This window comes from Macrotis lagotis, chromosome 5, assembly GCF_037893015.1.
Source record: "Macrotis lagotis isolate mMagLag1 chromosome 5, bilby.v1.9.chrom.fasta, whole genome shotgun sequence".
NCBI lineage: Eukaryota > Metazoa > Chordata > Mammalia > Peramelemorphia > Peramelidae > Macrotis > Macrotis lagotis.
This window is the reverse complement of record NC_133662.1, coordinates 241771073-241798324: the sequence shown is the minus strand read 5'-3', so window position 1 is coordinate 241798324 and position 27252 is coordinate 241771073. Positions and strand designations below refer to the sequence as shown.

Here is a 27252-nt window from a genome sequence, read left to right as displayed (position 1 = left end):
ATACATTAACAACCCCTTAAAGCAATGGACTTATTTCCAGTGACCCCCAGACCATCCCATTATTGCCTAGAATGGACTTAACATCCGCCTTGGAGGTCTACTACTGACTTACTACATCTATACCCTTATTTTACACACACTTATAATAGGGCTGCTTATCTAGGGTCCCATCGTAGAAGCAGCAAATTAAAAACTGTAGGGAAGGGATGGGGCTCCTTGGGATAAGGCAGGAAAGAAAGTAGACATAGGAGCAATAATCCAAAGAGGCAGGGTGGTGGTACAATGGAAAGGACTGAATTTGGAGCCAGGGCCCTGAGTTCAAGTTCCATCTCTGTAACTTATTATCTGACGTTGGGTAAAGAGATGGTCTCCTCCTCGTAAAATGTGACAAACTTTTAAGACACCTTTCATTTCTGATCCCAAACTGTGACATCTGGGGTCACTGAGTGTAGACTCAAATAGCCCTACTCTTTCAATAAGCTACTAGGGGTTTGCATACACACAGCATTTCAAGACTTGGTGAATTAGAAGCACATTTATTAAATGCCTGCTGTATGGAACTGTGATTTCCTCATTGTAGACCTCCTCACAGAAGAAGAACAGCATTCCTCCATTGGTCAGAAGCTGGTATTCTCTAGTTGCACTGCCCCAAAAAGAAAAAAAAATCATCTCGTGGTTGAGAAGATAACCTCTTAACAACCCTGGGAGGTAACTGCTGTTTTTCCCATTTTCTAGTTGTGGGAACTGAGGCAGACAGAGGTGCAGTGACATGCCCAGGGTCCTTCAACCAGTAAGTGCCCAAGGCATTCAGGGTCCTTCAACCAGTAAGTGCCCAAGGAACTCAACTCTTCCTGACTCTGGGTCCAACATTTTAATCACTGCCCTGCTTAATGATATCCTTTGATCCATCTTGTTAAGAAAGAGGGGTTGCCTGGGTCACAGTGATCTGAGTTCATCTTCTGCCCTAATGATGGGGGATAACTGTTCAGAGAGGTCAGTACATCGACATTACTGTGGAGGGTAATGGATACCAAGAACCTGCATCATCTTTTACCTACAGAGGAGGGGAGAGGAGAATTTCACTGTCCAGGCACAAAGGTGGAGAAAGGAAAAAAGCCTCACAATTTATATTCTGTAACACATACATTCTTATAATTCTTGTATTATTACTAGCTTTGGTAATAAAAGGATCAACTAGGTGGCACCATAGCCCAGAGAGCTGAAATCTGGAAGACTCAATTTCCTAAGTTCAAATCTAGTCTCAGACACTTATTAGCTGTGTGATCCTGGGCAAGTCACTTCACCTTGTCTGCCTCAGTTTCCTCATTCTATAAAATGAGCTATAGAAGGAAATGGCAAACCACTCCAGGATCTTTGCCAAGAAAAAACCCAAATGGGGTCATGGAGAATCAGACATGAATAAAATTACTCGACAAGAAGTAATGAAGGTCCTGATAAGGAAATGAATCTTTCCAAAGCCCTAACTCCAAGAGGTCAGACTATTCTCCACTTAAAAAGGTAGAGTCATCAAACATGAGAAATAGAGGAGAAAAGACGTCCATGAACTGATACAAAATGAAGTGAGCAGAGTCTGGAAAACAACATAGACATAAAAGGGCTACAGTTTTCATGGAAACAACCACCACCACCACCACCAAAAAAAAAAAATTGAAAGTCACTGTTTAAAAATTTCCCAGAACAAGCTTGGATCCAAAGCAAAGAAATGAGAAGATACTGTCTCCTACTCATCAGCAAGAGGTCAGGGTCCTCAGGAATAGAATTATGAGGAAAAAAAATCAGATTTTTTTCGATGTGTTAATCAGTTTATCAGAATTTTTATTTCCTCTTTTTTAAAACAATTATTTGTTAAAGAATATTAAAAATAAATGATAAAATGTTAGAAAAATTCTTTGTTATAAGGGGCAGATACAGGAGGAAATCTAGGTGATGTTAAAAAGATCCGAAGATCTATTTTTAAAACGGCAGGGAAAAACATGTCCATAGAGAACCCCTCCCTCACACTCCAATGACTGCTTCTTCCCTCCTCTCTGGAGTCCAAGTGGAGGGTTGTGGGAAGAAACGAAGGCACATTTGGAGCTTTGCACGATTGGGAAAGATGAAAGCAATAGAAGGGTGTGGTATCAGCAGATACAAGCCCATACTGCAGAGACTTGACTAAAATAAGCCCTCTCCCTTCTGGTATAGGCACAGAGCAGATCTGGACCAATGAAAGTTGCTGGAGAAAGCACTGTCAGTCACTGGAAGGCAGGGTAGTCCAATGGAGAGGGCATGAGATTTGGAGTTGAGGTTTAAAATGCCCCACTTCTCAGCTTAACTATCAGGGCCTGGGCCAGGGTTCAAAGCCCTTCCCCCTCTCCCTGGGCCTATATCTCCTCTCTTCCGTAAATTGAGTGGGTTGGATCTCCATCTTGCCTTTTAGCTTTAAATCTGGATCAAAGCAGAGACGGCGGGCTTGTTCCATTTTTCAAGGGACAGAAAACTGGGAGGGACAGTTAACACATTGGATGACAGAACTAGAATCCAAAAATATCTCACCAGGCTAAAGCTTTGAGTTGAATCTAAGAAGATGAAATTCAATAAGGTAAAGTCTTATATTGGAGTCTTCAAGAATACAGAATAGGGGCCTGTAGCATCTAGAAAGCAGCATAAATGTTCATCATCATCACCTAGATGATTCATCACTTAGAGCTTTGTTCAGTTCTAAGCACCAAATTTCTTTCTTTTTTTTAAGTACCAAATTTCTAGAAGGATGCTGATATGCTGGAGTGAGGGGCGGCTAGGTGGCGCAGTGGATAAAGCACTGGCCCTGGAGTCAGGAGTACCTGGGTTCAAATCCGGTCTCAGACACTTAATAATTACCTAACTGTGTGGCCTTGGGCAAGCTACTCAACCCTATTGCCTTGAAAAAAAATCTAAAAAAAAAAGATAAAAAAGATATGCTGGAGTGAAGGAAGGCAGGCAGGCAGGGTCATGGAGTGACCTCCATAGCAAGACCAAACAAAAGAAATGGGGATGTTTAGCCAGGAGAGCTGGAGGTGATAGTTCCTTTTCAAGAATCTGAAAGGATGCCCAGAGGAAAAGGCTTGTCTTTGGTGGCAGAGGGGAAACAAGAGCAGTAGGAAGAATTTACAAAGAGCTAAGTTTAGGTTTGCTCTCAGGAAAGCCCTTCCATATTCGAGCTGTTCCAAAGGTCCCAAAGAGGGCTGGGTTGGGAAGGAGGCTGCCCCTTCCTTAGGGGCCTTTGAGCAGAGGCCTGAGGACCACTAGCCGGGGATTATACATCAGGAAATTCCTTGTCTCTCACAACTCTAAATTCTGAAACCTAAAAACATTATGATCCAAGCCTCCCAAGATTTCTACCTTAATCCTGAGTACATAATAGAAATCAGGCATGGAAAGGCTGGGCTATGAGACCAGCCACATGAAGGGGGAGCAATGACTAGCTCTGCTTTCTAAATGGAAAAGGTAAATCTACTGGAAAGTCTAGATTCTGGTCAGGATAGGAGTGCCCCCCCCTTTAAGGATCACATGATTGTGCAGAGACTTCCCCAAATCCTCCCTTCTTGGCACCAGGGAGAACAGCATGTGATTTCCCTTGGGAACAAAAAGGAAGCAGGAGGCACCTGATGCTGCCATCTCCTCAACACCGGCCCCTTTTACCCAGACACTCAATGACTCAGCCAAAGATTTGGGGAAGGGGAGTATTCTGACTTCAACCTTCGATCTTTACTATCTCATATTCCTTTAGATGGCAGATAAGAGAAAAAAAATCAAACACTGAATTATCACTTCAGACTGAGAATAAATGATGAATAGCAATGATGATAAAAATAACAGAACCATATTTCTACAGTACATTGGAGTTTTCTTAACAAAACTCCCTAGGGTTAGCATTCTGTCCAGACCTGTGATTCTACTGATATAGGAAATTCCCTATACAGAAAGGCACTTTTATTGAGAGAAGCGTCCTTAGAAGCCAACCAGTTCAACAGATGAGGAAACTGAGGCAATAAGTGGTAGAGCTAGAGATTCCCACCAAAGATATAGATTTTTAATTTCTCCTTCCCTGGTCCTCAATTTCCTCATCTGTAAAACGAGTGAGTTAGACAAGATCCCTCCCAGCTCTAGGGTCAAATCTATGAATTACAGTCTTAGTGATTGCTCAAAGACACAGAGTCAGAATCAGGACTTGAACTCCTCACTCCAAAACGAATCTTAAAGAACCAAGAAGAGGACTAGTTATTTTTGTCTTTGGCTCCTCAGCACTCGAGGCAGCTAGGTGGCACAGTGGACAGACCACTGGGCTGGGAGTTAGGAAGATTTATCAGATCTGGTCTCAGATATTTATTAGCTATGTGACCCTGGGTAAGTCACCATCCTTGTGCCTCAGCTTCCTCATCTATAAAAATGAGCTAGAGAAGGAATTGGCAAACCACTCCAGTATCTTTGCCAAGAAAAACCCAAATGGGATCATAATCAAAAACAGCTGAACAAGTTCATACATATATCAAGTGTCAGAGGAAGAATCTGATCCCAGGTCTTATGAATCCTTTGCCCCTTAGTAAGTTTGGGAAAGGGGAGTATCCTGTCAGTTATCACTCAATCCTTACTTCTTCATATTCTTTTGGGAGGTAGAAGAGAAAAAGAAACATTGAATTTTTGTTGGGACCATGAATAATCTCCAAGAGCATAAACCAAGTGAGAGTCCTGCAGCTTCAGGCAGGGCTGGGGATGACCCTGTCAGGACTCCAGAAGAGCAAGGTGAATGAAGCCTACCCATTGGAGAACATCACTGGAAATGGTAAAGAATGGGAAGTCAGGCAGGGCTCAAGGGTCAACCCCGAGTGTGCAAAGCGGGAGGAGAGTCTCTAATACTAAGGATGATAGTTATAAAGACTGGACAGGGGCTTTCCTCATTATAGCCAACTCTCAGATAGAATCTCAGGGTTATCTGGGGGTACTAAATGACTTGTCCAAGGCCACATGGTCGGGTTATATCCAAAGAGGAACCAAGATCTTCTTAACTCCAAATATCTGCCCACAATGCTGTCCAAAGACGATGATGGACACCAACAACAATTATATGACACTTAAAGGTTTATTTATATGCTCTCATTTAATTCTCATACCAACCCTGAGATGGGTACTATCATCCCCATTTTACAGACTTTACATTTTACAAATAGGACTAATCTGCTAAGGGTTACACAGAAGGTACATGAGGCAGAAATTACACCCAGGTCCATCTGACACCAAGATCTACATTCCCATCTACTCTGCCAAAATTATCTCAGAGAGACCAATATTCTGAACCTCTGGGCTTCACCTCCCCAGTGGAAGGGGGAATGATGGGCTGACTCCCTGAACCACTTGGAATTAAACAGGCAAGTTAGGTTCACATCACCTACTAACAAGATAGAAACCACTCCCCAAGCAGAGGTGGGTGAGTGGAGAGGCAGGAAAGATGACTGGCGAAGTGTGAGCTCTGCTAGAGATGGTGTTCAGCTCAGTCAAGAATTAGCCAGTGGGAAGAAGCACAGTCAATGAAGTGGGCTGAGCCTGGCAAAGTGAGACAGTATCCCAGGATTAAAGTTCTTGAGTGGAAAAGAGTCCAACTAGCCCAACCCTCCTTTTACCCATGAGGAAACTGAAGCCTGCACAGGTTAAGGGACTTGTTCAGGAAATGCTGCAAATGGTGGTCTTCCGACCACAAATCCATGACCACCATTGTGCTGGTCTTGGGAAGAAGAAAGGATCAGAGGAAATCCCAAGAATGCTTTGGACATTTTTGCAACCAAAAAGGAAAGGAATTTCCAAAGGAAAAAGCCTTGTACGGCCCCTTAACCACCTCACAGAGTCCCCGATACATCAAACTTAAGGACATTAGCCCCATAGATAGATCACAAATGTGCTGTTGAGATGGAGAGTAGAATCCAAGGCTGAGGGTGGGGGCTAGGGAATAACTACAAGCTCAGAGGTCTACATTAAACCTCTGGGAATCAGTAAAATCTTGCTTTCAAGTCCCTAGAGGACCAGAGGATGATTGGCCTACAGATTTAGAGCTGGAAGGGACATCTGAGGTCATAGTCTGACTCCTTTCTACTCCCTCCCTGCTCACTCTCGACTCCCTTATTCTACACTCCCCCCACCCCATCCCCAGCTGCCATGTCAAATTTCACTTTAGTCATTCACAGATGATATTTTTAGTCCCAAAGTGTTTTTTCCTCTTGCATCAAAGGTGCCAAGGAAATGTGAATTCTCACAACTGCAGGACAAACAAGTCACCTGGCTCTGTAAAGGGCCATTGCAATGTGCCTGACAATTGCTACACCAAGGGATGCTGCTTATTTAGGTCCTGCCTTTGGCCATCCCACTGCTCCAGACCCCAAAGACCTGGAAATCAAATCTCACTTCTGATACTACCTTTGTGACCTTCTGTAAATCATTTTAGCTTTTTCAGCCTCAGTTTCCTTATCTGTAAAATGAGGGTATTGGTCTCAATGATCTCTGAAATCTCTCTTAAGTCATTTTAAATTCTCTGAGCCTCAGTTTCCTCAACTATAAAATGAAGGAGATCTGGATTGGATGGACTCTGAAATCCCTTCACACTCTAAATTTATGATCCTATAATCCTAGGTCTAGCTTATAAGCAATCATTTCATCTCCCTGTATCACAGTTTGTTTATCTGTAAAATGATGGGGTTGGCCTAGGCTTCTGAGATCCCTAGATCTCAGCTCCAAGAGTAGATATATGAGCTGTTGGAATGAGGGTCAGCACCAAACTTCAGACTCAGAGGATCCTAGACTCTCAAGTATTGGGAAAGACCTCAGAGAGCATCAAGTCCAGCATTATGCTGGCATCTCCCTCTACCTACCAAACAGTTCTCCAAGTCTTTACCCAAAGGCTCCTGTACAAAGAGAACTAGCCTCTAAGCTTCCTGACCCTTCCTGGCTTCATCCTGGCAATGGATGGACTGCTAGTACAGGGTCCCAGCAGTGGAGATGGGAAATGTAATGTCATATTTATAGAACTACAAATAGACTGGTGTAGCTTAAAAGTAGAGAATTCAGTGTAGAGAGATTGGAAAAGTGACAAGGAGAGAGATTGTGAAGAACTTTCAATGCCAAACAAGAGAGTTTATATTTATCTGGGGTAATAGGGAGCCACAGCAACTGATTCAGAAGCAGGAAGACACGGTCAAGTCTACAGTTGCAGGAAAATCACTGGAGGAGTTTACTCTCCTGTGGCTACTCATGAAGCACAAACCATCTTCAATAATGGGTTGGATTTACATCTGACCTCCATTTCCAGATACATGCCTTTTCTTCTGATCTACAAGGCAACATGCTGCCATCAACCTACCACACAACACATCCTTCCACTATCTTTTGAGTCCTCAGAAAACAATAAATAGTAAGAAAACAAACAAAAATACTTCAGGACCAACTAGCTCTTAATTAATGATCTCAGGTCAGCTAGGTGGTAGAATGGATGGAGCACCGGCCCTGAAGTCAAGAGAACCTGAGTTCAAAACTGGTCTCAGACACTTAATACTGACTTAGCTGTGTGACCTTGGGCATGTCACTTAAACCCATTCACTGCCTTGCAAAAAAACCAAAAGAAAAATGATTTCATAGTCTATGATTCATGGATCTTACTGTATTCCCAGAGGTATGATCCCTAGAACCAAGGACTGGGAGACTAAGCAGCAGCTTTTGGAATATAGAGTATTTAACACATTGCCAAATACACAATGGCACAAGTCCTTCAAAGCAAGCCTGCAGGCTCTTTTTGGGGTGGCAAATAATTGGAAATAGTAGGGGGGAAGTCCATAAACCGGGGGATGACTGAACAAACTGGGATATATGATTGTGATGGAAGAATACTGTGCTATAATAAATGACATGAAGGATGCTTTCAGAAAAACCTGGTAACACATACACTGATGCAAAATGAAGTAAGCAGAACCAGAACACTGGACACAGTATCAGCAATATTATAACAATAATCAAATGGGTATGACTTAACTATTCTCAGCAATACAAGGATCTAAGACAATTTCAAAGACCCCACCTCCAGAGAGAAAAGTCATGAACTCTGGAAAAAAACACTTTTTGCTATTTTGTGTGTGTGTGTGTGTGTGTGTGTGTGTGTGTGTGTAATTTCTTTTGCAACATGGCTAATATGAAAATAAGACTTCAAATATATAATCAATATCAAACTGCCTTTTCAAGGGGTGGGAGAGAGACATTGGAACTTAAAATTTTTTAAAGATGAATGTTTGAAAAAATTTTAATGTAATTGGGAAATATTTAATAAAATAAAAATATTTTTATAAAAAAAGGGTTGCAAAATATCTGGGAAGAACTTTAAAGATTGTCTATCTAGTCCATCTCCCATATTTTACAGATGAGAAAACTAAGGCCTAGAGAGGAGATGGGACTTGTCAAGGTCAATAGCAGAGCCAGTATCAGAACTCAAGTCCTCTGGCTGCACATACAGCTCTCCACTCTAACACCATTCTCATCTACCTCAAAGAGCCTACCCTCTAGTTAGTGAGACAAGACTCATAGAGAGAAAATCACCAACAATCCAATCTAATAGGCTCATTAAGTGCTAAATGGTGTGACCCAGGCTGTATGTGCCATAGGCAATTAAGGGAAGGAGGAAATCATGGGATGGTTGGAATAATTAAAGAGACATATCATGCAGACAACAGGGCAGTAGCTAGGCCTTGAAGGATGGGTCGGAGTGGAATAGCCAGAGGGGAAAAGAGATGTTCCATGTTGGGCTGGGGGAATGCACAAGCAATAAGAGGGGTCCAAGAATGGGACATAAGAGGGAAGAATGGAAGGGAGACTAAAAGCTTACTATGTTATATATCAAACACATAACAGTCCTTTCCATCAAAGTATTTACAGTCTAATGGGAGAATAAGCATAAAAGGGGTGCAGCCGAATAATATGGAAAAAAGACGGGCAATAGCATCTAGAATTGGGGAGAGGAGAGCACGACATTAGGGAGCCCAGACAAGAGGCACTGCAGTGATCCAGGGGAGCATTCAGGAAGCTTGGATCAGACTGGACATTGGTCACCAAGGAATCGCAAACCTGAAACACTTCTCTGATTTCCATGTTGGAGCTCCAGCTCAGACTCCCTTTCCCCAGACATCCCCTCCTCCTTTGAAGCTAGGAGGAACCAGGACGGGGTCAGCTATGCCTCCTTTCCACCTGGCACCTGTTCCACTTACAGTAACTCTGCAAACATTCCACAATAAACCCTCTTCTCGGACTGGATGAGAAAGCCAGATAGATGATCAGCTGTCAAAAGGGGGAAGGGTTGCCTATGAGCCAATGGCAGCCATGTGCTCAGCTCAGCTGAGCTGTGGCCTTCAGCCATGGTGCCCAACAAACCATTGGCAGGACACTCAGGCATGGCTGAGTAGAGATGCCAGCTGGTCTCTCATTAACCCCCTCAATGATGCACTGGAAAACTAACAACCAAAGCATTCCACTCCATTAACCCTAATGCCATTTGGGGGCGGGGAGGGGGTATGTGGCACTGTCTGAATCCTGACTCAATTAACAATGGATGGCTCTATATACCTATGTGCCCACAGTTTCAGAAAGGCATAAAAGAAAAATGTGGGCTCCTTTCACTTAGTTATAGAGACTGGATGTGGGTGGGGGAGGGCAAAGAAAGACATGAAACTCCCCCCCACTCTTGGAGCTGTTGGAGCTAGTCACAAAACACAAACCAATCCTAGGATAGCTAATCAGAGAAATAAAGGATAAAAGAACATGGGAAGATGGAGGCAGAGCTGAAAAGGACCTTAAAAGTCTCCTTATTTTACAAAAGAAGATACTGAATTGACTTGCCCAATGTCCCACTGGGATTGTGAAGCCAAGGTCTCTGACTCTGGAGCCAAGCCCCCTTCCATCAGATAAGGCTACTTTCATATATTGGAAAGGAGTTCTCAAGAGTGGCTATTGCCTTGCTGGGAACACAGAAGCTGCAGAAAGGTTTAGCTGGCTCTGTGTCAATTTAGGGTGGGGGAGAATAGGAGTCAGCTACCCAGGAGAAGCCACAGGCCTTCTGCATGCTCAGACAGTTGCAGGTTGCTCTTGTTCGTCATCACATCCTTCAGCCACTACAAGAAGGAGTCTGAATCACAGGCTGGAAGAAGGAAAACTTCCCACTGCAAGATCCCTGGAACCCTTGGATTCAACCATGGGAACCTAAGTGTAGAGATAGAAGAGACTTAAGAGCTCAGCTAGTCCAATCTCCTTCTTAGGTAGATGAAGAAACTGAGGTTCAGAGAGGTCATTCAATTAGCCCAGCATCACTCAGCTAACAAGTGTAAGAGACAGGGTTTGAACCCAGGCTTTCATGACTCTAAAGCTTCCACTTCTTTTCCATAAATTATGGTTCATCTTGCTTTGCAAACCTTAAAAAACACCATGGAAAAGCCAAGTGGCAGGCAGGTGGAGCAGTGGATAGCATGCTGTGTTCTAGATGTAAGGAAATTAGCAGAGTTGCTTTAGAGGGAAAAGTTTTTAACCTTTAAAAACAATCTAAAGTACTATCTGAGGCTAATAGACTACCCACCAACAAAGCCAGCTTTCTCTGTATCCCCACTAAACCACATTCTAGAGTGGCACTCTTTGATGGGTTCTCCATAAAGACAGTTGTTTACTCTCTCAGGAAGAATGTCAGGAGGGAGAAAGAAGGCAGTGGGAAAAGATGAAGGGGAGGGGAAAGGGGAAGAAAACGGGGGGAGGAGAATCAGAAAGACTTGAGTTCAAATTTGGACTCAGACACTAACTGTGTGACCCCAGACAAGTCATTTAACCCTGTTTGCCTTAGTCTCCTCACCTGTAAAATGAGCTGGAGAAGGAAATGACAAATCACTCCAATATCTTTGCTAAGAAAACTCCAAATGGGATGATAAATCAGACTTAAACAAATGAACAGCAATGTGCCAACTCTTAGTTCTAATATAGTTGGAAAGGACAATATTAGAAATCCCCTCATGTAATCCCCTAACAAGAGCAAAAGAGCAAACTGAGACCCAAAAACTCTTGGAGTAGCAAAGAACTTCACAAATCAGTTAGTGTTAGTCCAATCACCTGGCTGATGTCCCAAAGAACTGAATTCAAATCCTGTCTGTTCTTCAAATCACTTCCACTCTTGAGATCTCATCTATAAAATGGGTGGGTTGGAATAATCTATAATGAAGGCCTTTTGTTATTTATTTTTACCTTTCTGCCTCCTCAGTCCTCAGTGTAACACCCAATACCATACTAAACTCCTAAACACACCTTAACTAAGGTCCTCTCAGTTCTGGATCCATGATCGTATGATGTCCTTTAGCTTTTTCCTGAAAGCTGTGTGCCCACAGTTTCAGAAAGGCATAAAAGAAAAACGTGGGCTCCTTTCACTTAGTTATAGAGACTGGATGTGGGTGGGGGAGGGCAAAGAAAGACATGAAACTCCCTTGGTTCCTCCTTGGATCAACTCTAATGGTCAAAAAGATCTTTAGTTCTGTAAAGCTCAAGTTTGTCATTCGGGGTCCCCTCTGCTGCAACAGACTAGGTGTTCTGTCTTCTACCTTCAAATACTCAACCCATTATCATGTTTACTCCTTACCAAAGTCTACCCTCAATCCACTCCCAAACTCCCATTTCCCCCAACTTTTCTTCTTCTGCCATCAGGTTTCCTGATCCTCAGATCAGGACACTCACTCCTGAATATACATTCTAGTCACTATGCTGTCTTTCTCAAGATTTGGATTGAAAATAGGACCCGAATACAGTCAGATCCATGCAGAATCAAGTGAAAAACCTGGTAGAGACTGGCAGCCCACTACAAATGGAAGAGACTTCAGTATCCACATGTCCCACCCAAGCTTCCCTAGATATTCATCATTCCCACTAAAATTTCTGTGTGATAAGGAGCTGATAACACAAGCTCCTGCCCCCAGATACAAAGTGGGTGGATGCCACCCACCAACCACTGAATGAAGGGAGGCAGTTCTACCAACAGCTCACACACACTGAGTCATCTTTTCCCCACTTGCTCAGAAATGATGGCTCTAGATGTTGAGGCAATTAGCAGACTTGCTTTAAAGTGAAAAGTTTTAACCTTAAAAAATCTAAGGAAGTATCTAAGGCTAATAGACACCCACCCACCAAAGCCAGCTTTCTCTGCATCCCAACTGAAACACATTCCAGGATAAGCTATTTGGTGGGTTCACTCCTTCAGAAAGAATGGGAGAAGGGAGAGAGGAGGCAGGGGGGAAAGGATGGAGGGAAGGGGAAAGAGGAGGAAAATAGGGGAAAGGGGAGAGGGGAAAGGAAGAAGGGGGAAAGTGATAGAGGGGAGATGAAGGAGGGAGGAGAAGGAATACACACATAGCAAAAGAAAAGGAAGGCAGGGGAAGGAGAGAGGAAGAAGTAAGGTGGAAGGACGGAGGGGAGGGGAGGTTTCGAGGGGAGAGAAGGGGAGAGGGAGGAAAAGGAATAAAGAGGGAAAGAGAAAAGAAGTGGAGAGAAAGAGAAAAAGAGGAAAGAAGAAAAATGAAAGCAAAAGGGATAAAGAAAACAGAGCAGGAAGAGAAGGGATAAGAGGTGGAGAAGGACAAAAGAGGGAAAGAGAATGCTGGGCAGGGGGAAAGGACAGAAGAAGGGTAGGAAGAGGAGGAGGTGGTGCTTTAGGGGATTTTATGATATCATATGGGATCCTGGTACTGAAGGACATAGCTTGCTGAGTTTCAAATCCATACCTCGAGATAAGGACAAATCTACTGCCATGCTAAGTGTTTGGCAGATCCAGAGAGAGAATACCCTCAGAGCAGATGTGTGGATTTGGGCCAGAAGAAACAGAAGAGGCTGTATAGAACCTAAAGGGGAGAGTTCAGAACTCATCTCTCAAAGAGATGAGAACTTGGAACAGAGATTCTAAGAGATGGGAGGAAAGGAGGAATATATTCCAGGTATGGGGAAACAGCTTGTGCAAAGATGCAGAGATGGGAGGTGGGATGTAATGCATAGGAGGTGAGATTGCCATCACCAGTTCTCATTCTCTATCATCCAGTCAGTCAAAGGTTCTCATCTTCAAACTCAGATTCCACCTTGATGTCCTCGGCCTCTCTACTTATCCCAGGTCTTGAGCCCTTCTGCTCTTTAGTCACATCTGTCCTAGGTTGACTGGCCACCAAACCAACCTCCAACTTCCTCTCAGATCACACTTTGTCTGGTGTTTTCAATACCACTGAAACCCACATCCCTAAGGGGTTTCAGCCTCCAACAGTTTGGTCATCATCAGTCAGCCTCCACTATCATCTCCTACCTCTATCCTCTCATCATATGCCATCTCGCTGAACCCTCACAACAAACTCATGAAGTAAGTACTCTACATCTTATCCACTGTTTTATAGCAAACTGAGGCTGAGAACTGTCCACTGTTAGATGGCTCTGAAGTGTCTGAGGCCAGATTTGAAGACAGGACTTCCTAACTCCAGGTCCAGTAATCTCTCCACTATCATACTACCTTCTCATAAATGCAGTAGTGCTTAATCATTGTTTATTAACTGACTGATCCTGTGAAAGTAAGAGTTTGACCAGATGATCTAGGAGACCCAATGTTGTAAACTTGGTGATATTCCGATTAAGCAACATTTCAAGAGAGAAAAGCATTGGCCGGTAGAGTGACAGGAGGAATGCCTTCTTCATGGCCAATAAGATGGCAGCTCTGGGGCTTAAGATGAAATGACTCGGGAGTCATAAAGACCTAGGATCAGATCCCACCAATAACACAACTACATGAATCACCCCAAACAAATCACTTAACCTGGGGGCTTCTGTTTTCTCATTTATATTGGCCAAAACCAAGAGGAATCAAGCAAGATGAAATGAAGAGCTGAATAGTAGTAGAGAGCATGGATATAGAAAAGAGGAAAGAATGTGAAGAAAGGATGTTGAAAAAGAGGAAAGATTATAGGGAACCACCAACCTAGGTCTGAAAGGGCCATCTAATTAAACCTGCTCATTTTACAAATGAGAAAATTGAGGCCCAGAGTGATATGACTTGTCCAAGGACACAGAGCTAGGAAGTTTCAAAAGATGGGATCTGAACCCAGGTCCTGAGTAGGATCCTACTGTATCATACTTCCTCCCCAATCACTGATGTTGAATTTGAAGTTTTAAGCCCAGTTGATTGGGGCACACAAGATAAAAATGGAAATGAAGAAGTGGGAGAAGGAGTCTCCCACTTAAATCATGCATCCTCTAAGCTTGCCTAGCTACAGCATCAGTTCCTGGTCCTCTAGCTTCTAGGAGAGAAGCTGGCAGACCAAGTCATTCTTGAGCAAACCAAAGAGGTCAAGCCAAGCCCAGCAGGGTTCCCACAGAGAAGACTGCAGTCTCATAAGGAGGTATCTCTTTGGGCCAGTCAGAAGCACCATCCTTCCCTCGCCACCCCTTGCTCAAGTTCTGCCATAATGAAAGCTGCCTTGATCATTAACATGCTCCTGAGAAGACATGAACTGGGCTTCCAGGCTCAGCCTGCCCACTCCACCACTGACTACCTGATTGATAGCCAAAGGGACCTCTTTTCTTTTTCTGTCTTTTCAAAACCACCCAGTGAAATTCTCAAGGCTGAGGGAGTCAGGGTTAGCAAGTTCCTCATCTGCCAAAGTCCTCTCTTCCTCTCTCTATTAGAATATACCTCTTTCACTTCTCAGTCCTTGGCTTAAGATCCTGCTTGGAAATTTTATCCACATCCTGCCTCCTCTTCCCTCCTCTGAGATTCCTTCCCATAGACATTGCATATATTTTGTATGTTCAGAGTTGTTTCCATGTTGCCTATCCCATTAGAATATGGGCTCATCTTACAATGTCGTTGTTACTAAATAAATTTTTCTCCAGGTTCTGTTCCCTTCATTTTGCATCAGTTTACATGTCTTAGGTTTCTCTGAAACTATTCCCTTCAGCATTTCTTACAGTCCAACAGCACTCCATTACAGCGATATATCACACTTTGTTCAGTTATTCCTCAATGGATAGGCATCCCTTCAGTTTCCCATTATTTGCTACTACAAAAAGAGCTAATATAAATGTTTTTCAACATATGTCCTCCTTCTCTTCTAACCTTGCCAATAATATTTGGCCAGGGACAAAGAAATATTGAGATGGGAAAATATGCTATGGTGAGGGCTCTCTATGGGTTTGAGTTCTCCTCTTGAAAAGATCTCAGGCAAAAGGAATTAAATTACCCAGCATTTAACTAAACATTGGCAAACTGAGTCCTGGATGAACATCTGTATCTGGGACAGGGGTGGGGAGCAAAGGTAAAAGAAACAGAAACCAACCTGCTTCCCACAAGGAGCATATGCCTTCCAGAGAAGGAGACAAAAACTAGAAACAAATTCAGGAACCTCTTTGGGAGCTCTTCATCTGCTCCCAAACTCATCATATAGATAAAAGTCAAGATGTCATTTAGAAACTCTTATCTCCCTTGGGTCAGCAGGACCAATAAATTTTCTTTCTATCAGGCAGAGGTTGATCTCCAGAGACTTAGGGACAAGGTCATCATGTGTCTTCCCAAACAAATCAGGATCTAATGCTGAACACATTAAGCCCCAAATTCAGGGAAAAGTATCCAGATCCTTTTGTAGAGTTCCATTCCAGAGGCTAAAGAGTATTTCAGCAACCAAAGGAGAGTTACCAAGATGGTGAAGGGTCCCAAAGTATTTCACTAAAAAGAAGAGAAGATTGGGGTGGGGTAGAGGACATGAGAAGCACCTTCATGATACAAAAAAACTAAAAGGTTAAGAGTCCTTGGATTAGCAGATCTCAGGTCTTCTAGATCTAGTTTTCTGAGATTCCAATTGCCCTCATGGAAGAATTTCCTTTAATTAAACAAAGTGAACAGTTATAGTTAATATTTCTACAGTTCTTGAACCTGAATGTTGCATGTGATCCTCCCCCTGGTTTCAGTGACTTGCCCACCAATGCCAGAATTACCCAGCTTGTATCTGTCAGAGGCGAGATTCAAATCAGGTCCATCTTGATTGTAACAGAGTGTGGTTCTGGTCCATTCATCAATTCTCACACTCTCTGCCTCTCTGTCTCTCTGTCTCTCTCTTTCTCTCTCTCTGTATATATACACCTGCCTATTTGCCCATCATACTATCTTCTAGTTCCACATTAAGCACTCTGCTAGGTGTTCCCCTGGTGAACAATTACCTAAACTGTCAATTGAGGCTTCTTCTGTCTACCCCCATGTTAAATCCAGATCCCAGGTTAGCCCCCAGTTGCACTTGTAAGACATAACCCATTTTGCAAAGGCAGACCACTAGATTTGGTTATAGACCATTTGAGGTTCTTACAATTCTTTTCCACGAAGTCACTCTTGAGGTCCAGGATGCAATGCCCAGGAGGAAGGGGGAAGTCAGTTCCCTAACAGGATCAGCACTTTGATGGCCATAAAAGGGATTGGCTGCATCCAAACTAACAGTCTATCACTCTCCTGCTCACTCTGGTCACTTTTAAGGCTGCTTCAGTTGGGTCCATGGACAGGGTTGGCTTGAAAAGTTGAGGGTCTTTTAAGGTCACAGGCTTCCTAGTCCATCCAGACTTCAAAGCCTCTTACATCTGCTTTTCCCACTACCTATAGCAAGATTTGACCTACATTTCCAGGGCCGCCTGGGAAATATGGTAAGTTTAGCAGAGACATAGGGGTCTTAGAAATTGGGACAGAGAAGAAGAAGTAACCAGCTCCTTTCTCAAGCCTAACTAGGTCACTAAACATGGAGGGCACCTCCCCTTCTCCAGCCTCTGGCTCCTCTGATACCTGGAAGCCAGCCCTACTATAAGGTCCCTTTCCCAAGGGCCAACAACCCTGCATTTGTCTTTCTTTTGGGGGTAGGAGTGGGGGAGAGCAGGAAATACTCCATGGAGGGGGGCCAGAGGTGAGGTCTGAATGCTAATGCCTAGGCACCAGGAGCAGCTTCTCACAGCCACAGGAAAGCAACGGTTCCCCTCCATTGAGGTGTCCCTTCTATAGAATGAGAAGCAAGGATTCATGGTTCATTAGAGCTGAAAGGGAGATCACCTATTCTGACCTCCTTATTTTACAGCAGAGGAAACTGAGGATCAATAAGAGAGGGGAAAACAACTTGCTCAAGAACACCATGAGTTGAGGTTGGCTGGAATTCAATTTTTCATAGTCCCAAGCCCAGGGCTCTTTCCTCTTTATTAAAAACAGTGTTAGTTTTTAAAAGATTTAATTGCTGCTCACATCAAAGTTTGGTTTTGGTTCACATCAAAGTCACCTCTCACTGACATACCCCATCCACTTTCCCCAAAACCACACAGGACCTTCCCCAAGCAGTCAAGTTAAACAAAGTCAACACATTGGCAATGTTTGTCCGTGTCCATCTTGTTTGCCCTGCTTCGTCAACTCTATCGGGCCATGATAAGCGGCTTAGAGTTAAGGCTGGACCAATGGCAAGGATCATCGTTTTGGGGTCTATTTCCTTCAATCATAAACTCTCCCATCTAGAAAATGATGAATTTGGACTAGGTGGTCTCTAATAAGGAAACAGAACTCTAGAATCTCTAGTCTTAGGACCTCTCAGAGCCTGTTTCCTCATGTGTGAAATGAGGGCATTTCACTAGACGCACTCTCAGGTCCCTTCCAGTTCTAATTCTATGATCCTCTAGCCTAGATTAGTCAATGAGCTCACACAGGTTCCTATCTTCTACTATACTTTTCCACTCCAACTTGGTTTACAAGGCATCTCTTCAGCGGTCTTATCTCTCATGATAGATTGCAAACTTCATGAAAGTAGGAACCATGTCCAGAGTTTTCTATGTATACTTAATAGGGTCCAACATAAAACCTTGCACATTATCATTCAATCAGTATTTATTATGCACAAGAGCTGGAGATACAAAAGCAAAGACAGGAAAAGGACAGTCCCCTTCCCTCAAGAACCTTACATGATTTTAAAGAAAATAATAGACCCCCATTTAAGTAGCTGCAAAAGAAGTACAAGGTATTGGGAGCCTTGCCAGCTTACAGGTTTATCTCTAGACTCTAAGGCAGAAGGGGGGGGGGGGGGTCTATGAAAGGCCGGCAGGAGAAAATGGTGCTTGGACTTGAGCTCTGAAGAAGAAATGAAGATGAGGAGGTAGTGAATTCTGAGATGGAGGACAGTCTGTGCAGAGAGAGAGAGAGAGAGAGAGAGAGAGAGAGAGAGAGAGAGAGAGAGAGAGAGAGAGAGGAGACAGAGGTGGGAAACTGAATGTAGAATGTGAGGAATCCATAGCAAGCACTCTATTGTCTTGTTAAATTTGTTTTTCCACCAAGTCTCTTGCAATTGACCTCATCTTTGCACTCAACCACTAAAGATCCTCATCCCTTTTGGCCTTTATCACTACAGGGGTCTCTGAATGGGTGGGTCCCCTTTCCCCACTCCAGTCCCTCCTACACACATTTGGTGACAAAATGATTTTCCTTAAGTGAAGACCTGACCGTATCATTCCATAATGACCCCCCATTGCCTCTAGGAGAAAACACTTCATTTTGGTTTTCAAAGACCCTCACACAATCCAGTCTCAAGCTTTCTTTCCAGCCTCACTGGATGAATGTTCTCCTTCCTCTGCTCTAGGATCCATCCACACTTTCCTTGTTTCTTTTCCTCTCCCTGCCTGTTCGCTGGCCCTTCCCCTTGCCTTCTTCTCACCTCTTCCTCATAGATTCCCTCTCTTTAAGATACAAATTTAGCATTATGTTCTAGGTAAAATCTTTCCTAATTTCCCCCCCCAAATTCTAGTGCCTTTCCTTCCACAATTCTTACATGGTGCCATGGACTGATCACAAGACTTGGAGTCAGGAAGACCCATGTTCAAATTCAGCTTCAGATTTGTAAAATGGGAATAATGGGTAAAAAGGGAATAAAAATAGTGCTTACCTCCCAGGCTTGTTATGAGAATCATGGTGCCTGGTACATTTTGTTTATCGGTTTCAGTCATGTTCAACTCTTGTGACCCTATTTGGAATTCTCTAGGCAGAGATACTGGAGGGATTTTGCCATTTCCTTCTCCAGCTCATTTTACAGATTAGGAAACTGAGGAAAGCAAGGTGCTGTGGTTTGCCAGGAAGTGCCTGAGGCCAGATTTTAACTCGGGTCTTCCTGATCCCACTGTGTCACCTAAATGTCCCTGTATGGCACATAGTAGGTGCTCAATAAATGCTCATTGAATGACAACTGCTTGTATCTCCAGATCCCAGTCAACTTCCTGGCTTACGGTAAACACTAAAATGCTTCTCCACTTAAATTTGTACCTCTAATCCTTAGGACAGCACACCAAGCACCCAGTAGGCCCTTAACAAATGCATGCTCCTGGAGTCTGCTTCCTGTCACCTGCTTTTCCTTAAACAAAGACCCTGGTGAATCCTTAATCCTTCATTCAACTTCTTGGCTATGGCAGAAAAAGCCAGCTGCTCCTCAAAACCCTCCCTCAATCAGCAGGAGATACTAATAACTCCCTAAGACCCTGTTTGGCCCTAAGAAATTCCAAGGGGAAAAGAAAATGGGGCCAGAAGAGGCAATTGTATTTCCAGGCTCCTAGAGCAGTGGCAGCTCTGTGCAAGCAATCACTGCAAAGGAAAAGTCAGGGTTCCAGAGGAGGCAGGATGGGATAGACCAGGCCAGGCCAGGCCGCCCCCACCCCCGCAACAGGCATATTTCCAGTCTGCAGAAATGACTGACCTGGAGTTAAAACTCTGAGCCCCACAGAATGGCTCCAGACACCTGTTCCTAGGCTGGCAACTGGCAGGGCCAGCCAAGCACCTGCCCCAGAAACCAGCTGGTGGAAGCTACTGCCAAGTACAAGCATTGGACACCACTGAACACCAGCCTTCACCTGGGTCTACCTAACCCTGTGACACACTTGTGGCTGGGCCAGTGGATAAGGCCAAGCAGAGAAGATTCCACAAAATCAGGTCAAGGGCAGCCAGGTTTTCCTCCTCCCTCCTGGTGCCCTCCCTTCTCTATTCCCTGCATCTGATGGGAAGCATGGCTCAAATGATTCCCCCCCACCCCCCAGCTCTCCAGCCAGCCCTTTCTTTCCTTTCCCCAAGCTCATCTCCATGCCTTTCATCTCAACTTTCTAATAATGAGGAGGAGGATGACAGCTAGGCAGTTCCAAAGGAGCAGCAGTCTTCAAAGCCCCTTGCAAATATTAACTAATTAACTGCACCTCAATCTCTATTGATAGAGAGACAAGGGGATGGAATCCAGACAATGAGATCAGGGCCTAGTCCACTTCAGAGGGGACAAAAAGCTAACAAATGGTTAGAAGGTATTTTAGCAGGAACACTCACTGCCTCAGGAGTCAGGGGATTTGGGTTCAAATCTTGTCTCCTCCTGGGCCTCAGTTTCTTTACCTGTAAAATTAGTGAGTTGGGCTACAAAGTGTGTGTGTGTGTGTGTGTGTGTGTGTGTGTGTACAGCCCTATATCTATGATCCTATGAAGGCTTCTGAGACTCCAGTCTTAGAGTTAGGAAGAGCCACATTCAAATCATAGCTTACGATACTAGATGGTGACCCTAAGCAAATCATTTAACCTCCTGAGTCTTGGTGTCTCCATCTGTAGCAGGAGAGAGCTGGACTGTATGGCTACTGGGGTCCCTTCTAGCCTTAGCATCCTTGATTCTCTTTCTCTCTGGCCCTAAGGACTCTCAGCAAGAGGCCCAGTGACTTTCCTTCAAAGAAAGCCTTTCATAATGGTTAACTGGCTAGATGTGGAGCCAAGCAGAGGGGAGGTCTGAATCCCATTTCTGGCCCTCAGTAGCTGGGTGCCATCTTTTGAGCCTCAGTTCCCTCATCTGTAAAATGGGGGACTCACTAGGTGATAAGTAAATCTTTTCAAGAGCTATATAAATGCGAGTTATTAATATTACAATTACTCCCCCCTCCCCATCATCTTCTCAGTCTCCACCCCCATATCAAGTATATTCTTGCTACTCCTCACATCTGCGCCTGTCATTTCTTCCTGGGAAAAATAAAAAAAAGTTCAGATGACTAGATGAATCTTAATTCTGTCTTCCCATTCCTGAGGCTGTAGAAGCCAAGAGAATTTTTGGCTTATGTTGGAAATAAGGAATAAATTACTACAGCTATTCACAGAACAACAGACATCCATCTGAATTTGTGTGCCAAAGCTTTGGGAAGGAGTACTTCCCAAAAGCCACAAAAGGTTCATCAGGGAAATGACCCTACTCATTACCACCTAGCCTAGAGGCAGAGAAGGGGATGGAATCAGAGCTATCTGGGGATTCATTTAACTTCCTAATTCTTATCTTTCTCCCCCAAACCCAAAGAAATGAAAATCAATTCAATGGATATTCCCCTCAGACCTGATACTTACAGGATGGAGATTCAGCCAGGGTCAGAACTAGAACCCAAGTCTTTGGGTCATGAACCTTCAGTTGGAAGGACTTTAAAGACTATCTAGTCCAACTTCCTCATTTTGCAGAAGGGACAAGTGATTTACCCAAGGTGAAGTAAGATGAAAGGTGGGATTTGTGCCCTGACTAACCATAGAGTTGGGGCCCTTCCCACTGTACTACACTGCCTTCCCAGTCTAGGCAGTTAGGAAGTAGTAATGGATAGAACATTGGATCTGAAGTAGGGAAAGAAGAGTTCAAATATGTAACTCAGACATCTGACACTGGGCAAGTCACTTATAATTTCCATTTGTCTTGATTATCTCAACCTTGAAATGGATAATATCACCACCTATCCGCTGGCTGGTTATGAGGATCAAATGAGATTTACAAAGTGCTCATCACAGGGTTCAGCATTAGATTATATAAGGCAGGGACTGTCTTTTGTCTCTTTGTATCCTCAGCATTTAGCCCAGAACTGTGGGAGGTTCTTTAATGAATGCTTACTGACTGGCTGGCACATATGAGTACCTTATAAATGCTAGGTGGTGACGGTAGTAGTAGTAGTAGTAGTAATGGGATCATAGAGGTACTAATGGTGATGGTGGTAGTGGTAGAGATATTAGTGATAGCAGCAGTCAGCTGGATGTCACCTCTCACTTCCTCTACCAAACAAAGCTGTAAGGGTAAGGACATCTACAGCAAGGATTAACAAAATGAAGGGGAGAGAGATTAGAGACTGAGAAGAAAAAGAGGGAATAGGTGTTCCACCAGAAAAATCCATAGAAGGAATCCAGTAAGGGGCAGGTTTGGAAGTAGGGGAGGAGGGAAAGGTTAACGCTGATAGTTCATTCTGGATTAGGATGGGAGACCACAGGACCAGAAGAGAGCCACACTCCTGTGGGATTGCTCCCTGCTCATACCCACCAATTGGACCCTCTCTGATCTCCTCTACTCCCCAAATTCCCAGCCCCCCAGGCTACTCCTGAACCCTTACCTCCCACCAAAGCAGAAAGGAGGGATTCATCCTCTTGCAGGAATGGATTCTGTCAAACTGGTCAGTAACCTTGGAGAGCCTATTCAACTTTGGTTCTTCAAGAGAACTAGCTGGGTTAACATCCCTTGTTCTGTGGATTCTCTACAGATAATAAATGCTTGTTGAGTGAACGAATGCTGACTGAGACTTGCTCTCAACACAAGGCAGAATCCCAGAGCACACCAGCTAGGCCTCAGTCTTCCCACCATGGCTGGACCCTAATTGCTGTGAGAGATCAATGGAAAAGTGGTGAGGTGTGGGCAGTTGGTGAAGTTAGACCCAGATCCATGCTCTATAAGTCACCACGGGCACTTTCAAAACCAGTAAGGTACATCTAGTACCAGACAAGGGTTCCATGATGCTCCAAGGCCTTGCCTTAAAGATACTTGAGCTTTAGGAACTAACACAACTACTCAATTCATAGGATCACAGATTTTAAGTTGGAAGGGACCTTAGAGGTCATTGAATCTAAGCCTGCTTGTTTTTACAGATGAGGAAACTCAGGTCAAGGGAGGATAAAAGTCTTATCCTGAATCAAGAGCTGGTTAAGAATTAGACATTACACACGTCTTTCTGACTCTGAAAAGATACACAATCATTCTCTTATTATACTATATAATCCCATTTGTCTTAGAAATTATCCTTAACAGGAGCCTAGTAGCACCGGTTGGGAAGATGGAGCCTAAAGCTAAAAGGGAGGCTTAGCATCATCTACTTCCACTTCCTTATTTGCAGAATGAGAGACAACACAGTAATTCTAGCTTCAGGACCTGGGTGTTCAGAAGACATGAATATGAATCCTGACTCTGCAGACATTTACTCTCTGGGTGGGCATCCTTCATTCACTGGACTTGGTCACCAGACCTCAGTTGTCTTCTCCATCGGTCTTTATGGCCTCCTTCTCTCCCATTGGCAAATTCTTCCCAGAGCCTCCATTTTGAGGGAATCAAGATTAGTCATCCTTCAATCTCTAGACTTCTTGAATGGGTTACCAGTCCCCTTACTAGATAAAATGTGCTGGTTCTCATTTATGGATGGAGTGGAAAAGAAGTTTCTTCTCCTGTTAGTTCTCTACAAAAGAAAGCACAGATCCAATCCAAAGTCTAGCATTATCATCATTACAGAAGAAAGAACTGAGTCCCAAACAAGAAAACTGACTTGTTCAGGGTTACCTTAGAAGTAAGGAATCCAGTCAAAATTCAAACTCGGTTCTCTATTTCCAAATGTAGTGCTCTCCCCACTAAGATAGGCAACTTTCCCCCTCTCTCCTAGAAAGTCACTGTGCTATCTCCATCTAGTCAGGGGCCAATTTCCTGTGAAATCAGGCTTTTATGCAGGTTCCACACCCCAGGACTGGAAGTCTTGTGAGCAAACAATTTCTTAAGAGGTGGAATGACTTCCATTGAGCCACCGCCAGGCAAATGACAGACCGTGTATTTGTTTTAATTTAGGTTCTCGTGAAGAGGAAACTTCATGGCTAACAGCCCAAACATGATTCCGTAACAGCTCCCCAAGAAGCCTTGTGCTGAGAACACAGTGGGGAGACAACTGCTGCCTTCAAGAAAGCAATGTTAGGAATCAGAAACAGGCCCTGCCTTGGGTCTACCTCCAGTCCATCAGTCATTGTTGAGCCTCGCAGGACCAGAGAACATTAGAGATGGAAGGGAACCAAGGATACCTATATCTCAAACCTCTTATTTCATAGCAGAAACTGGGGTCCAGGGAAGTTACAGATTATAGATACAGAACCAAAAGGGAGCTCAGGGATCACTGAATCCAACTTTACAGACAAGGAAACTGAGGCAGAAAGCAGTAAAATGATTTAAACAGGGTTACACAGTTAATCCACATCTTTTTTTTTTTTTTTTTTTTAGATTTTTTGCAAGGCAATGGGGTTAAGTGGCTTGCCCAAGGCCATACAGCTAGGTAATTATTAAGTGTCTGAGGTCAGATTTGAACCCAGTTACTCCTGACTCCAAGGCCAGTTCTCTATCCATTGCGCCACCTAGCTGCACCGTTATTACACATCTTAAGCAGAATTTGAACCCAGTTCCTTGAATTCAAAGCTCTTTTTCAATAACCCCTGCTGCCTCTGGAGTCTAGGGGCAGGCTCCAATGTCACCATGTAAGAACCAGGATAAGTTAATAGACAAATCACACAAGGCTTTCTTTGGCATGAACAAAGAATCTTGCCCCAAGCTTGCCAAGAGTTCCCAGTCTTGTACCCTGGCTGGGAAAATCCCTTGTTCTGAAGACCCCACATCTCTCTAAGGGTTGAGGAGCTACAGCCAAAGGAGAAGTCTGGAAGTCAGCAGGTAGTGCTAAACCCTCATGTCAGGAAAGAAGGAAAGTTCTTTCCCGAGCTTCCCTTCCCCTGGGCCCATTTTCTTCCTATTTCCAGAGTTGCACTCAATAACTGCTTCCTTTGCTTAGCACTTAATACACTCCTAGTAGAAGCCAAAGATGTCAGAGTTGAAAGGGTCACCTAGTCCATCGTGGAGGGTCCATAAATATAAAAAAAAATTTGATAACTATTTCAATGCAATCAGTTTTCTTTCTAACCCTACATACTTCATTTTATGCACTTAGAAACATTATTCTATCCTAAAGGATCCATGATACAAGAAGGTTAAGAATCCTTGATCTAGTCCAACCCCCTCTAATTAGAGATGAGGAAACTGCTGTCCAAAGAGGAGGTATGTGTTGCAGCAGCTGGGTTTGGAGTCAGGAAGATCTTACTTCAAATCGAGCCTTTGGTTTTGAGACCCTTAGCAAATCATTTCACCTCTATCTGCCTCAGTTTCCTCAACTGCAAAACAGGGATAGTAATAGTAGGGTTATTGTAAAGATCAAATTGAGATAATATTTATGAATATTACATTATGTAATTGCTGGCTATCATCATTGTTATCATAGGGGAAATGATTTGTGAAAGGTTACTTAGCAGGTCTAGGACTAGAACCCCTGGACCTGGCTTTCAATCCAATTAGGAATTCTTCAAGAGGCTCCCTTTGAGTTACCAAGAAGAAGCCAGACAGCTCCCTCTCCCCAAATTCCTCACCTAGGAGTGAGAAAAGCAATCAGTGCCAGATGTGAAAAGAACTAGAAGCATTCAGAAGGTAACAGATAACAAGCATTGTCATCCTTAGGGTATGGACCAATACCTCTAAGAAGTAGTCACCAGTCCTTTTCCTGCCTGTGGGGCCTGGAGCTGACCAGCTGTAGGAGTCTGAACAGATGTGTGTGAGTGTGTGTGTGTATGTGTGTGTGTGTAAACATGATCCATCCAGCTGTAGGCTCTGACCTTCATCCTTTGGCATTGGGGTATTGGCCATTATCAGGGAGAAGAGGCCAGAGCAGATGGAGGAGGTTTGGCACAGGACAGTCACCCTGGGGAACCTACTTTGCTCCTTTGATGTACAGAAAATGAATCAGAATGAGACATCAAGGAGTAGAGTGGGAGGAGGAAAGCAGAGGAAGCAGGGCAAGATGAACAGGAGCCCAAGGGGATACAGAGGTCAGTCAGGATGTGCATCTTAGGCATTACAGGGAATCAGGAAAGAGGACTCTGAGACCAAAAGCATCACTTACTTATTACCAGCCAAGAATAATGGTGCTGATATCAGGGAGGTTAGGGTGGTCCTCCCTTTTCCAGATTCTTTTCTCCTCACAGGGCCTGATAACCTCTTTTGGGTCCTGGTCCCTTTGAACAGGCTAGCAAAGCCTATAAAGCCCCCTTCTCAGAATAATACTTTTAAACAGAAATGCTACATTTCCCTTAAAGGGAGGAGAAAACAAAAATACCATTTACATTTCCCACTCATGCCCAGGGTCCACCTGAAATGGGCCATGGACCCCAAGCTAAGGACCACTGACCAAACCACTCATACATGAGAGATTGCAGTTTCCAGCCCCAGGAAAGAGTGAATGATGATGCTATCTCTGCCACCCAACAATAGAGAGGAAGCATGTGTGGGCAGGATGGTGGGGGGGGGGGGGTATCAGTGAAGTCGAATTGAAGGGAGCTGCTACCCTGTTTGCTCCCTTCCCTAGGAGGCTTTCTGGTTTAGGGTGCATGATATTAGAGATAGGGGAATGCATAGCCCAGTCTCGTGGAGAAAGGACTAGAGATGGGGAGATGCGTCTGAGACACTGAATTTAGTCCCCACACCTTGGGGAAACGGATAGGTGGGGCTACTGGACCCATAAACACCCAATTCTAAGCTACACCCAGAGGGGACACTGACCACAGATCCCCAGGCCTATAGTCACATGCCCCAGCTGACTGTTCTGTGGAAAGTGGGCATAGGAGATCCCTGAAATAGACGCTGGGGGAGGGGGAGGGGGCGGGAGAAGCTGGCGAGGGGTGGTTGCAGTACAGTAACCCCGGTACTCCCCAAGACAGCACAGCCACCCCCCCTGCAACTTCCACCCTGGGAAGGGGAGGCAAGGGGAGCGGCGAGGCTGGGGGCACGGGGAGCAGGTGTCTCCAGGTGCAGCTCCCCGGGCCGGGGGGCCCCTCCCACACAACAGGTAGGCGGCCCCGTGCCACCCAAGCCCCCGCCGCCCCCGGGCCTCAGTGCCCCCCGCTTCGCCCCCTCCCGGCCCCCCGGCCCCCGGCGCGGGCACGTACTGCTGTAGAGGGTGTCGATCCAGGAGAGGCGCGGCAGGCCCCGGTGGCTGAGCGGCTCCATGCCCCGCGGCTGGCTCGGCCCGTCAGATGGGAAACCCGAC

At 44.4% G+C, this 27252-nt stretch overlaps 1 protein-coding gene across 3 annotated transcripts in view; it reads right to left on the bottom strand.

Annotated features, from left to right (window-relative positions):
• Window positions 1-27252, bottom strand: part of ABR (ABR activator of RhoGEF and GTPase) — a 291714-nt gene that overhangs the window by 196638 nt on the left and 67824 nt on the right. The window contains exon 1 of one of the 3 annotated variants that reach the window (XM_074189145.1): window positions 27152-27226. The exons of the other annotated variants lie outside the window; for them this stretch is intronic. Within the exon in view, the coding sequence (XP_074045246.1) occupies window positions 27152-27212 (61 nt within the window). The 5' untranslated portion in view covers window positions 27213-27226. Of the gene's footprint in view, window positions 1-27151; window positions 27227-27252 lie in introns of those variants that run through there. 3 annotated transcript variants of the gene reach the window in all.